Source organism: Diabrotica virgifera, chromosome 7 (assembly GCF_917563875.1).
Source record: "Diabrotica virgifera virgifera chromosome 7, PGI_DIABVI_V3a".
In the NCBI taxonomy this organism is placed as follows: domain Eukaryota; kingdom Metazoa; phylum Arthropoda; class Insecta; order Coleoptera; family Chrysomelidae; genus Diabrotica; species Diabrotica virgifera.
In genome coordinates this window covers 2,247,480-2,261,176 of record NC_065449.1, presented here as the reverse complement: position 1 = coordinate 2,261,176, position 13,697 = coordinate 2,247,480, and the positions used below count along the sequence as shown (strand labels likewise).

The window sequence follows — 13,697 nt, the reverse complement described above, 5'->3', positions numbered from 1 at the left end:
TTTTTTCAAAATGTTGCAGGACTGAAAATAAAGCAGACAGCAGATTGAATTTTTTTTACATATAGAATAACACTGTACCTTTTATATGCAATTTACAAAATTAAAATCGGTTAACTAGCACCGCGTCAGGAATTTTTTTACATAAACATTAATTTTTGGTGCTACGCGCAGGACAGCGGATACGTTTGCTCTGATTAGGCATTCCAATGACCTTTGATAATGATTGATAAATTTTAATTTTTTGTACATTTCGATATAAATAAATAAATTTGTTTATTGCAAAATAAAAAGACATACTATGTTCTATGAAATAATACTTTTTTAGCAAAAACTTTCTTTGTTCATATATTTTAACTTAGAATAAAAGTTTATTATTTTTAAACATATTGCAATTGTTTAAATAATATTTTACAAACAATAATCAAATTAGTTTGATTTTTGTGGAATTAAAATATTAAAATACGACAAAATATAGAGTAAGAAAATAATATATTAGATAAAGATTGGAAGAAGTTTTGGTGGAAATCAACTTGAGTGAATCGCACACCGCTGTCCTGCGCATAGCACCAAAAATTAATGTTTATTTAAAAAAATTCCTGACGCCGTGGTAGTTAACCGATTTTAATTTTGCAAATTGCAAATAAAATGTACAGTATTCTTCTATATGTAAAAAAATTCAACTTGATACCTGCTTTATTTTCAGTCCTGCAACATTTTGAAAACATGAATTTTTTTTGCGAAAGCTTGATTGCAAAATTTATTTTGCAAAATCTGTTGAACCGATCCTAATGAAATTTACAATGTTGTTTTATTATATTATAAAGTTTTTCTGGGTAAAACATGAAGGTCCTAAGTGTACCATAAATGGTTGAAAAACGTAAAATGCGAATACATGTTTTTTTACGTTTTTTTTCGAAATTATTGCTATTTTGCAATAAGGGTGACAATTTTTAAAATTTTTAACCAACCCTATATTATAGGAAATTTAATTACGCAACTTTTATGTTATTACAACTTTTCTCGGTAGTGAATACTTTTAAAGTTATAATCAAAAAACGAAGAAAAAAATCTAACTTTTCCTTAATTTTTTGACATTTTGATTATTTAAACAACGTTCCGGACCTTTTTGGGTGGGAGGATAACATAATTATCATTATATGAGTTAATTTTAAGCCATTTCTGCAAAAAAAATATGAGTCACCTCTCAACGTCCATCCCAAAACAGATGCGCCCTGGACTACATACCTACACCCGTATTTTTGAAAGTGTTGCAAACAAAAATGTTTTCAATATTTTCTACTTTCGATTAAGTCAAAGAAATCACCTATATTTTTACTTAAAAAAAAAACGGTAAAAGTATTATCTATAATCGTGTTTTCGGAAAATAACTGTTCATTAAAAACGAGTGATTCGAAACTTATACAACCACTGTGTGGTATACTTAATGTGTAACCACTTATACTTAATGTGTATAAAAAAAGCAATACTCACATTGTGACTAGAGAATGATTGTAATGCTTCTTTATATCATTTGAAACATTTTTAGACTGCTGAACGGAATCGGACATCTTACTTTTTGATGGAAGCTAAAAAAATTTTTGTTTTATTGTTCATATTCGTATTATTATTTAGTTTTTTTAAGTTAATACAACAATAAGGATATAAAAAAGGAATGGAACAGCAGAAAAAACAGCATGATAGAAACTGCAGAACAAATAATAGGACATCAAGAAAACAAAAAATCGAAAGCATAGTTGATGAAGAATATCACAAAAAAACTCAAATTAAAAATCTCTCGAAAAATAAATAGCTAGAGAATGGAAGGCAGAAACAATTATAAGAATACTGAACAGAGAAGCAAGATGCCACGAAATTCTATAGAAGAAAGAAAGATACATTGATTTCTGAACAAGTGTAACAGTTAGAAATAAATAAGGACAACAAGAGACTGATCGAATATATAAAACTACAATACCGGATGTCCATTTATATTTTCCCCCATTTTAACTACCTATAACTTCTAAACGGCTGAAGATAGAAACATGCGGTTTTCGCTGAAATGTTTTATTTTACTAAAAGTTTTGTATGAATCGATTGAGTTTTTTATATCGCTTTCAATTACGAAAATAAAAATGGCGGATTTTTGAAAAAAACTTTGTTGACTTTTTTTTAATGGAACACCCAGTATATTTTTTTGTAAATTGAAAGAACAATCATTCACCTATCCAGCGATATAAAGTTTTTTAAAATCGGTTGTCAAATCACTGAGTAATTACTTTTTAAAATGAGAGGTGCAGCGTGGATATCACATACCTAAATAACATGTAACTAAGCAAAATGATATTATGTTGTGATTTTCACATTGCATCTCTCATTTTAAAAATTAATTTCTCAGTCATTTGAGAACCGATTTTAAAAAAAAATTATATCGCTGGATAGGTAAATGACCATTTTTTCAAGTTACAAAAAAATATACTGGGTGTTTTAATAAAAAAAGTCAACGTTTTTTTTTTCAAAAATCCGCCATTTTTTATTTAAAAGCGATATGAAAAATGTCCATTTACCTAAAAAATTGAAAAAACGATCATTTACCTATCTAGCGATATAAAAATTTTCAAAATCGGTTGTCAAATGACTGAGCAATTAATTTTTAAAATGAGAGATGCAATGTGGAAATCACATAACATAATATCAATTTGCTTAGTTAGAGAGTTGCACCTCTCATTTTAAAAATTAATTACTCAGTCATTTGACAACCGATTTTGAAAAACTTTATATCGCTGGATAGGTGAATGACCTTTCTTTCAATTTAGAAAAAAATATACTGGGTATTCCGTTAAAAAAAAAGTCAACAAAGTTTTTTTCAAAAATCCGCCATTTTTTTTGGTATTTGAAAGCGATATAAAAAATTTAATCCATGCAGACAAAACTTTTACTAAAATAAAACATTTCAGCGAAAACCGCATATTTCTATCTTGAGCCGTTTAGAAGTTATAGGCAGTTAAAATGGGGGAAAATATAAATGGACACCCGGTATAGTATATACAAAAAACAACTATGAATATAAACAACATATTGGGACAAACATTTTACGGATTTATATGAAACCAACCAAGAGACATAGGCAGAAGAGGAAGAAATAACAGATAATAGAGATGTAAAGGAAGACACACCTACGTATCCAGAATTAATAGATGTCGTAAATCAACTAAAACTAAGCAAAACTCCGGGGCCAGATGAAATTAACAACAAACTGATCATAAGGAGAGGAGATGAGTAGCTACTGAAATGGATGTACAAACTAATGGTCAAAATTTGGAAGGACGAAAACATGCCTGCAGAATGGAAAAACGGTCATATCAAGTGAAACAACCGTAGAACTATTATTTTACTCAGCATAATGTATAGACCAGGACTAATCTGTAAAAAAACGTGTATTTGTGGATGTGAGAGGTGGCATTCGGATTTTTGCAGATAAAGTTAGGTGACACCTTCAGTAATAATAATTGACTTATTATGCTCCTTCTCAAATATGCCCGGAACATTAATAAAAAAAATTAAAATATTTAAAAATTTCGAAAAACATCGATTTTTTTCTGCTTTCTTTGCTTATAATTTTAAAACGGTTCGTTTTGAAACAAAGTCGTAAAGAAATAAAATAAAGATAATTGAATTTTGTATGATATACGACTGGTCAAAAATATCTTAAGGTATTACCTTTTCTGCAATATAGCAATAAATACAAAATAAGGGAGCAAAATACGCCTGTTGTTATTCAATGTTTCTTAACCACTTTGGTGGCACTTAGAACTTTAGTAATTCGCTTAGAAAATTCTTATAACTTACTTAAATGGTCTACCAAATTTCATTAAAATCGACCTAATAGATTTTGCATAATAAATTTGCAATGTAAATGTTTTTAAAAAAGTTCAAATTTTTTAAAATCTTTCTGAACAAAAAGTAGACCATTTAGAAGTTGGCTATTTTTTTTTACATATAAAGAGGTGCTCTACCTATCTAATACACTTTACAGAATTAAAATTGGATTATTTAAGGGGCCTCAGCAATGTTTTAAATTTATAAAGAATTTTTTGGCTTATAAACAAATAGCTTTGTTTAATAATAAAAAAATTAATTTTTAGCAATGCAAATAATTAAAACCGGTATAATTTGACTTAAACTTTCAAATGCTGTCAGCAGAATTGCTATTTTATTTTTTAATCAAAAGTTATTCTCGTTCAAAAATTGCAATTTTTCGATTTTTTGAATGTTCCACCGCGTTTATCTCGAAAACTATGAATCCTACGAAAAAACTTGTAAGAACATTTTTTGCTTAGAATTACCCAAGAAATACAAAAAAATGTTTTATTTATCGACATCCGGATCAACTGTTTTATAATCCAAAAAATTGTTTATAACTTTAAAACATTACTGAGGCTGCTTAAATAATTCGATTTTAATTATGTAAAGTGCATTAGATAGGTGGAGTGCTTCTTTATATGTAAAAAATTGACAAATCTTTGTATGTTTTAGTTTTTGTTGTGCAATATTTTAAAAAATTTTAATTTTTTAAAAAAAGTTTAGATTGCAAAATTATTATGCAAAATCTAGTAAGTCAATTTTAATGAAATTTAGTGGACGGTTTTAGCACATTAAAAAAATTTTCAAAGCGAATTAGGAAGGTTCCAAGTGTAACCTAAGTGATGGAAAACATTGAATAAGGACAGGCATGTTTTGCCCCCTTATTTTATATTTATTGCTATTTTGCAGTAAGGGTGTTAAATTAAGACATTTTTAACCAATCGTATCTGATAGAAAATTTAATTATCTTTGTTTTATTCCTATACGACTTTATTCCAAAATGAATCGTTTTAAAGTTATAAGCAAAGAAAGTAGAAAAAAAACGAAATTTTTAATATTTTATTTTTTTTATTACTGTTCCGGGCATATTTGAGAAGGAGCATAAGTCAATTATTATTAACGAAGTTATCACCTAACTTTATCCGCAAAAATCCGAATGCCACCTCTGACATCCACCTAAAAACAGATCCTTCCTGGTGTAGTATAAGATCTTGATTACAATCATAAGAAAAAATGTTAAAAACATTTCTAAATTGTTACATAGAAAAAATATAGGACACTGTCAACAGGGATTCAGAAAAGGAAGATCAACAATATACACAATATATATTTTATATTTTATAAAAATAATATCTTTAGGGCATTTATTACAGTGACCAAGATAATATTTCTAATAATTAACATTGAATAACTTACCGAGTTTAAAAATGATGATACCAATGGAACTAAATTTAAATAAACATGATTACCTATGCATTTGTCAATCAACAACTGATGCGATATTTTATTTCCTACTATGCCAAAGGTAAACCAAACATAGACGTGGAGTTTTGGAACTAACTATACTAAAATCACAATAGCGATGCACTAGACCAGGAGCACTCCAAAATCACAATGTACAATATATTATATGTTCATGGTAAATTCCAAATCATGATTTACAAAGTTTATACATTGTAAATTATGATTTGAGAGTGCTCCTCGTAACATTCCAACGCGTCTTATTTTATTTATTTCTAGTGCATCTTTATTGTGATTTTAGTACCTATATGTGTGTACCTCTTCAAATTCAAAACTACAATCGATTGATTGTCTGATCGACATTGACTTTTATTTCAAAATTGTTCGATCTCATGAAAATTGCATTATTTCTAAACTGCACAAAGACAATTATTATACTTGATACACTATTTGCTTTGTTTTGGTATTAAGATGTATTGCTATACCAAGAATTTGATGTAAACATATCTAATGTTTTTTCTTCTAGGAATAAAGTAGAAGAATTTTACTGAAAACTGACACTAAATTCTTAAAAGCATGCTATTAACAGTTTTATTGTCTGTATCTTGATTTGGACTGTAAATGATGACTGGGTTAATCACTTACTTGTGATTTTCACGCATTCAACATTCTTCTAACTTTTCACATTTCCGCACACTTTTTTCCTAAATTTTAGGAGAAGCAGTATTCAATGCTTCTTGACATGTTTCCAAAACTGCTGCGTCACTTTAACAGTTACGTCCAATATAGTTATTCGCCAAATATGTCCAATGGGATTGAATTCACAATGGTAAAGTGACAGCATTAATACATTATGTTGTTCAAAACTATTGTTATGATCTGTTTTCTCTTACTTTTATATTAATAAGTATTTATTTAATTAATTATTAAATTGACGCAAATCATACAAAAATTAAATAAGAAGAAATCTCAGGGTGCCTTTTTGTCATAAAAAAATAATTAAATTATCTTAGGTTATACTTATCCTTTCTCGTGGCTTCAGTATAGTTGATCCTTATCGCGATCCCTATCCCGCGGAATAGAGTAGGAAAAGGAAATAAATGGAAAAATCATAAATAAGCACATATAAATACCTTTATTATCAAAAGCAATGCTCTGAAAATCTATCAATTAAATCCTGTGGGCATAATTGTCCAAATGAAACTTTTACAATATAATTAATCTAATTCAAACAAATATTTATCGCTTTGTTCCTGATACTATTAATAAAATAAGCTAAACAAACAAATTTAGGTATTTGCAAAAATATTTATACTTCCTATTAAATTTTTAAAATGTTGGAATCTTAATTCATATGCTTTTACGCAAAATTTTTAACTTCTGATTATAAAGAACATCTATCACATAAGTTATTGACTGACCTTTTTGATTCACACACAATGATGTCTCCTCTTGACCCAAACAGCTCTTTCTTGTTGGTTATGTTAGGCTACCAATCAAAGCCCTCTTCGTTCTCAGCATCAATCCAGCAGAATACCAGCAACTATTTCTCCAAAACACAAGCCAGGCCTCTTTTGACCAGTACTCGTTCAATAAACTCCAAAACTCTCTCCTCTCTTTCTCTCAACAATAATCTCCTGAGACCCAAGTATCTTTTTTACTTGGTGTCGCAAATAATTTTAATTGATGGATTCGACCGTTACTTGATGGAAGTTCATTTTATCTCACAATAAAACACTAAAAAACGTTTGTTTTTCTATACTTCCACAAAATGTATTACAACTATGTTATTACTACAGCTGTTTCGGCAAATATATCACTTGATGTAAAATATATCACTTGAGAAAGGCACTTTGCCGAAACAGCTGTAGTAATAAGATAGTTGTAATAAATTTTGTGGAAGTATAGAAAAACAAACGTTTTTCAGTGTTTTATTGTGAAATAATTTTAATAATTATAATTCTTGTAACTTACTCTCTTGGACTTTACAGAATCAAAGAGGTATTTTTTCTCGATTTGATTTGTCTCTCGTTCCACTTTTCAACTACTCTCCACTAACAAACAACCACTAGTACTTGCTTCTGAACTATACGCGAAAACTTTCGACTGCCCTTTTTGGATGCCGGCCACACAATCTTTTTTTTCCAAACTGTCTCAACATTCAAACTTCTCTTTCCCCCTTCCAAATTGCCAAGCCAATCAGAAACATTTCCCTTTTCACATTCCTCGTTTTCATTCGAAAAACCCAGGCAGTCTTTCAAACAATACTTCTACTCAAACTAATCACTTTTCGGAAATTATACAAATATTCTTGTGCTTAAACAAAAGCCTTAAAATTCCAAATCTCTCTACCTCTATTTTTCTAAAAACTAATAATTACAGCTACCTGTGGATTTTTACCTTTCCCGTAACAAACAATGTTTTTAAATTATAATCCGAAATAATTGTCTTTTCACTTCACTATATTTACAAATGTCTTTAAGTCTTCAGGGAAAAACTCATTACGTATAAATCCATTGCGTAAAAGCTACCTTCTACTAAATAGTTACAAATCAATATACAGGGTGTATAAAATTTATGTGCCCGCGTTATAATAAAAAAAATAAAATTTTTACTCTATCTTTGATTGATAAAGTGATACGTAATACTATGTATAACGTCGGCTACTATAAATATTATTTATTGATTCATACAAGATGCTAAAGTGTTACGGTTGGCCTGTGCTGCTGTACGGAATGGAAGCATGGACGTTAAAGGCCAGTTACATTAACAAACTTAAAGTCTTATAAATGTGGTGTTTGCGTCGAATGCTTAGAATATCATGGTCGGACAGAGTCAGAAATGAGGAAGTACTAAGAAGAGGGGGCTTACAGGATACGGAACTATTTAATTATGTTAAAAGTAAGAAGACTGCATACTTGGGACACATATTACGAGGAGAACGATACACTTTTCAGCAACTGATACTCGAAGGAAATATAGACGGTAAGAGAGGTCTGGGACGTAAAAAGATGTCATGAACTATGAAATGCTCCGCAATGCTGCTAAAAACAGAATTATTTAATTCTGACTAACTCATCTCGCCTGACAAGATAATGTACGGTGAACACCTACGCAGAAATGCATGGAACCTTTCCCCAGCAGTGGTCGCTATATGAGATTTTCTCTCACGGTTTCAGAAAATTGCGCATAACTTTTTCTGGGAAATTCTACGCGCTGGGGTTCCTTCTAGTCTCCTATCTATCCTTTCTCGACAATCTAATAGACTCCTCCGCTCAGATATTGACTCAGTTGACGTAGTATCACCAGATTGCTGAGTCAATGCACTTCATGTGAGAGATTCTCTCATTGAGCGACTACCGGCGCCACCAACTGTGTAAAAAAATTAATTTTATTTTCTCACTTAAAACCTGAAATAATGTAAAAACATTGTAATTATTGTCATCAACCAATTTATCCAGAAGATTCTGGTTATATTTGTGTGCTGTGTCGTAAATTGTGAAATACGGAGAATGATTATCTAATATTGGTTTAATTCGGATTATTTTTTTTATTGAAGTTATACTTCTTTACGGGCGTAATGACGGTGAAATTTTATATGGTAAAACCTAGCGACCGGGCGCATGCGCATTATAACTTTGTTCTGATTGGATGTTCAAATGACATGACAAAAATTATCCAATATGGCAGCTGTGGGACTGTGGTTTGGTTATAATGTATGCTTGTTGCGTTTTAAAATTTGTAGGAAGAGAAACAACACACAAAAAGTTAGTTAATGGTTATACTGCCTTTTTAAATAGTTTTCATATTATATTTTTGGACTTATTTACATAGAAGAGATGATTGTTGCAATCCAATGTGAAAGCTCATCAAACTGTGACTAGTATGCCTGCCGCAGATCTCGCTTATTCAAAGCTAAAGAATCTTTCACTGGTAAGTGTTTTATAAATAGTTGATCAAATTTTGTTATGCTATTTGAACATAGGCACTTTGCACGACGCAAGTGATTGCGAAATTTATTAGTCGTTATACGGGCTCCGATACCTACCTTGAACCTACCAAAATACATAAGTAGTATGTAATAATTTATTTACATAATTTGATTACCATCAAAATGTCTATCAATATTCACCTAATATATTGTTTTCTTACTCTATGTTTTGTTGTATTTTTTCAATTCTAAATCATTTCAATTCAAAATCAAAATAATTTGATTTACATAAGTTAAAAATGTCAAAAGGTTAATCTGTTTAGTTAGACGATCTTCGCACATAATGACAAGCTGTCTCTGTGGCTAAGTTTTAATGCGAGTGAATCCCAATACAACGCAAATACCAGCCGCGTGGTAAGTTGGTTCGAATCCCAATAGAAACTTTTATTTTTTATTTTTTTTTTATACATTTTATGATTGTAAGTATATTTATTATATAATTTTATTTTCAGAAAATACGTATTTAGTTAAAAAATTTTCCGACAATTAATGTTCAGAAATCATTTGTGGCATTTTTAATGTGTTTGTGTGTGTTTTATTTTTTTATTATTTTAATTTTTGGCACTGTTTTAATAAAAATGTTTGAGAAGTAGTAAGTATAAATTAATTTAATATTTAAATAAAATATAAATAAAAAGTATATTAATTTCGTTTATAATCATATAATCATATAGGTAATAGAAGTATAACTTCTTACGTGCGTACAAAGTACACACATTCTTTTTTTTATCATATTATTATCTATATTATGTTATATTATCATATTCTTATTATTAGTTAATAAAAAAGTTTAAAAGCTGTTTTAAAAATTTTATTTTGTAAAAAAGACAAAATTTGGGACAAAATGTGAGAGAAAATTTCACGCGCGACCACTCTCGTAATAATCTACCTAGCGACCAATGCCGGGTTAAGAAGAAGATAACTATTTTTGGGTTTTCATTCCCTTTCGCTAACTGTAGTAATTCCGACTTGAAAGAATCCGGAGGAAATTTTCGAATGATATGGGGCATTATCCAAAAATATAACACATGGTTCATGCAAACTTGGAAACAGTTTTTCTTTCAATCATTTCACAAACATCTTAGTAGGTCTTTTCATTCACAGTCATTTGTTTCGAGCTTCTGTCATATGTCGTATAATCCGCGTATATTAATATTATACACAGATTATGCAACATATGACATAAGCTCGAAATGCACTATTTTTTTCACCCATCTGCAATATAATATGTCTCTTTTTCTCAGTATCGGTGTGCTTTATGGATTTTATAGTCTCATTTTGCCATATCCGTTTGATTTCACCTTTATTAGCAAATGAAGCGTGTTTAAAGAAACAAATGAAGCGTGTCCTTTTTTAAAATCATTAGGTATAGTTTCTGGAAATATCTCCAGACAGTGTTTGGAGGACAATGTTGTCCACTACGCCCTGTCGTTGGGGATAATTTCTTATTTATGCAGGATGATGCTCGTCTACATACTGCGCGAATCGTCATGGACTACTTAAGTACTCTGAGAATTCCCGTTTTGGATAGGCCCGCTTGTCGCCCTGACATGAATCTACACTCACCGGCAGAGAAAACGGGCACCCCAAAAAATGGGTCATTTTTAATGTCTTGTATTTCCTAAACCTGATGTCCGATTTAAGTAATTTTTTTAATATGTTATAGCCTTATTCTTTATCAATATCGCTGTAATAATCTTGTTGCTAGACAGGTACATTGTCATTGTATACAGGGTGTACGAATCAAACTGTGTTTTTTTCTCAAACTTTGGAACACCCTGTGGAATGTTCTAGCTTCTATAAAATACTAAAATTAAAACCCAACTACAGCCTCAGGTTTTCTTAACATTCTGTTTTTTTATTCATTCGCTTATGTTGGATAATAAAAAAGTTAAGCACTTTAACAACTACCCCTGTTTTTCGTTAATACAGGGTGTTTTTAAATATGTACGGCAAACTTTAAGGGGTAATTCTGCATGATAAAATAATGACAGTTTGCTTTATAAACGTATGCCCGCAAATGCTTCGTTTCCGAGATAGGGGGTGTTGAAATTGTTCTTACAAACTGACGATTTATTTATTTCTCTAAAACTGTTTGTGATATGCAAATGAAATTTGGTAGATTTTAAGAGGTAGTTATTGCGCATTTTTTGGCGTACAATTAAGAATTTTATATTCACCATTGGCGTGCATACGGGTATAAATATTTTAGATATATCCCGTATGCACGCCAATGGTGAATATAAAATTCTCAATTGTATGCCAAAAAATGCGCAATAACTAGCTCTTAAAATCTACCAAATTTCATTTGCATATCACAAACCGTTTTAGAGCAATAAATAAATCGTCAGTTTGTAAGAACAATTTCAACACCCCCTATCTCAGAAACGAAGTATTTGCGGGCATAAGTTTATAAAGCAAACTGTCATTATTTTATCATGCAGAATTACCCCTTAAAGCTTGCCGTACTTATTGAAAAACACCCTGTATTGACGAAAAACAGGGGTAGTTGTTAAAGCGCCTAACTTTTTTATTATCCAACATAAGCGAATGAATAAAAAAACAGAATGTTAAGAAAATCTGTGGCTATAGTTGGGTTTTAATTTAAGTATTTTATAAAAGCTAGAACATTCCTCAGGGTGTTCCAAAGTTTGAGAAAAAACTCAGTTTGATTCGTACACCCTGTATACAATGACAATGTACCTGTCTAGCAACAATATTATTACAGCGATATTGATAAAGAATAAGGCTATAACATATTAAAAAAATTACTTAAATCGGACATCAGATTTAGGAAATACAAGACATTAAAAATGACCCATTTTTTGGGGTGCCCGTTTTCTCTGCCGGTGAGTGTATTAGAACGTTTATGGACATTTTTTTTCTTTTATGGCCTTTGGGAACTGCGCCCATTTATCTTGAAATCGACGCCTCATCATACACCAAGACCATTACGAGTCCATCACCGAATCCACTACAAAAACAATCCAAGGTAGGTAAGGAAAAAAAAACTTTTCGCACTAAGATCGTTCAGGGTGACTAACCACATACTACGTAGGGATACGGAGTATTATTAATTTACACGACTAATTTTATAATCTAAAGTTTCAATTTACACGACTTAACATAATTTAGAAGAATCCTAAAGATTGACGGTTTGTTCAAAGCTAGTAAGTTCATCAGACTATATGGGGGATAAACGTTTTCTTGCAGCAATAGCCTGCATATTCAATAGATTTCTTTGTGTCACATATTTGTCACATGCAAAAAATATATGATCCAAGTCACTCATTGTATTGCAATTTTCGCACAAATCCGACTGTATTATATTGATTTTATATAGATGTGCGGGATAACAGGCATAGCCAAATTTTAGTCGAGAGATAGTAACAATATCGTGCCTTGAAAAATCTAAATTTTTATGCCAATAATCTGTCGGGATTTTCGGATGTAAAAGAGTATACTTTGTCGGACAATTTATACAGTATTGATTCCATTGAAGCTTCCAGTTATCATGTAATCTGGTTTTACTTATGGTTATACATTCTTAAAGTCCAATATCATTCAATGTTTCCTCGCCACTGAAAATGCTGTCTTTTGCCAACTGATCTACTTTTTTATTATTTTCGAGTCCAATATGAGCTTTAATCCACGTGAATACTATATTGCACTGCATAGTTGTTAGATTAGATAATAGGTTCTTTAATTCTTTGATGTAGGGATTTACGTTAACAGAATTTTCGTCTAGTTGACTAGAGAAACTTTTTAAAACTGATAATGAGTCGGATAATATGTTTATTTGTTTTAGATTTTTATTTTCGGCGTATTGGCATGCTTTTATGATAGCTATGGTTTCTGCTGAAAATATTGATGTATTGGAATTCAGTTTAAATTTCTCTTTGACATCTACTGATGGTATATAAAAAGAACAGCCCACACCATCACTTTGTTTTGAAGCATCGGTATGTATTTGTAGGTGATTAGGGTATTTTGCAGTATAATCATTAAGGGTAGTTTTTCTCAGTGTGTGAAGTTCAGAATATGAGGGAATTAGAATTATTGATGTTTCTAAAGCCTGAAAGAAATCCGATTGAGTACATTTTAGGGAGGAATATTAAAAAGAGACAACCATTGCCAGAAACGACTCAAGAGTTGAAAATAGCGTTGAATGAAAAATGAGAATATTTACCTCAAAACAGATTCAGCAACTTATTCCAAGTATATCTAGAACAGCCAACTGCGAGCAATTATAATTGGAATGGAAACCATGACCCTTATAGAGTTATCAGCCAATAGATTGACATTTACACAGAAGACCATCGAACGAGCTATGTTAGGAGTACCTATATCTGTAGTCCATTCTTTCACGGTTTTTGCTCTAAAT

The 13,697-nt window shown here is 30.6% G+C and overlaps 1 protein-coding gene across 3 annotated transcripts in view; it reads right to left on the bottom strand.

Moving 5' to 3' along the window:
• Positions 1 to 13,697, bottom strand: part of LOC126888363 (sodium-coupled neutral amino acid transporter 9 homolog) — a 49,155-nt gene that overhangs the window by 19,151 nt on the left and 16,307 nt on the right. For all 3 annotated transcript variants that reach the window (XM_050656543.1, XM_050656544.1, XM_050656545.1), the window contains one exon: positions 1,492 to 1,586. In XM_050656543.1, coding sequence (XP_050512500.1) covers positions 1,492 to 1,586 — 95 coding nt within the window. The remainder of the gene's footprint in view (positions 1 to 1,491; positions 1,587 to 13,697) is intronic.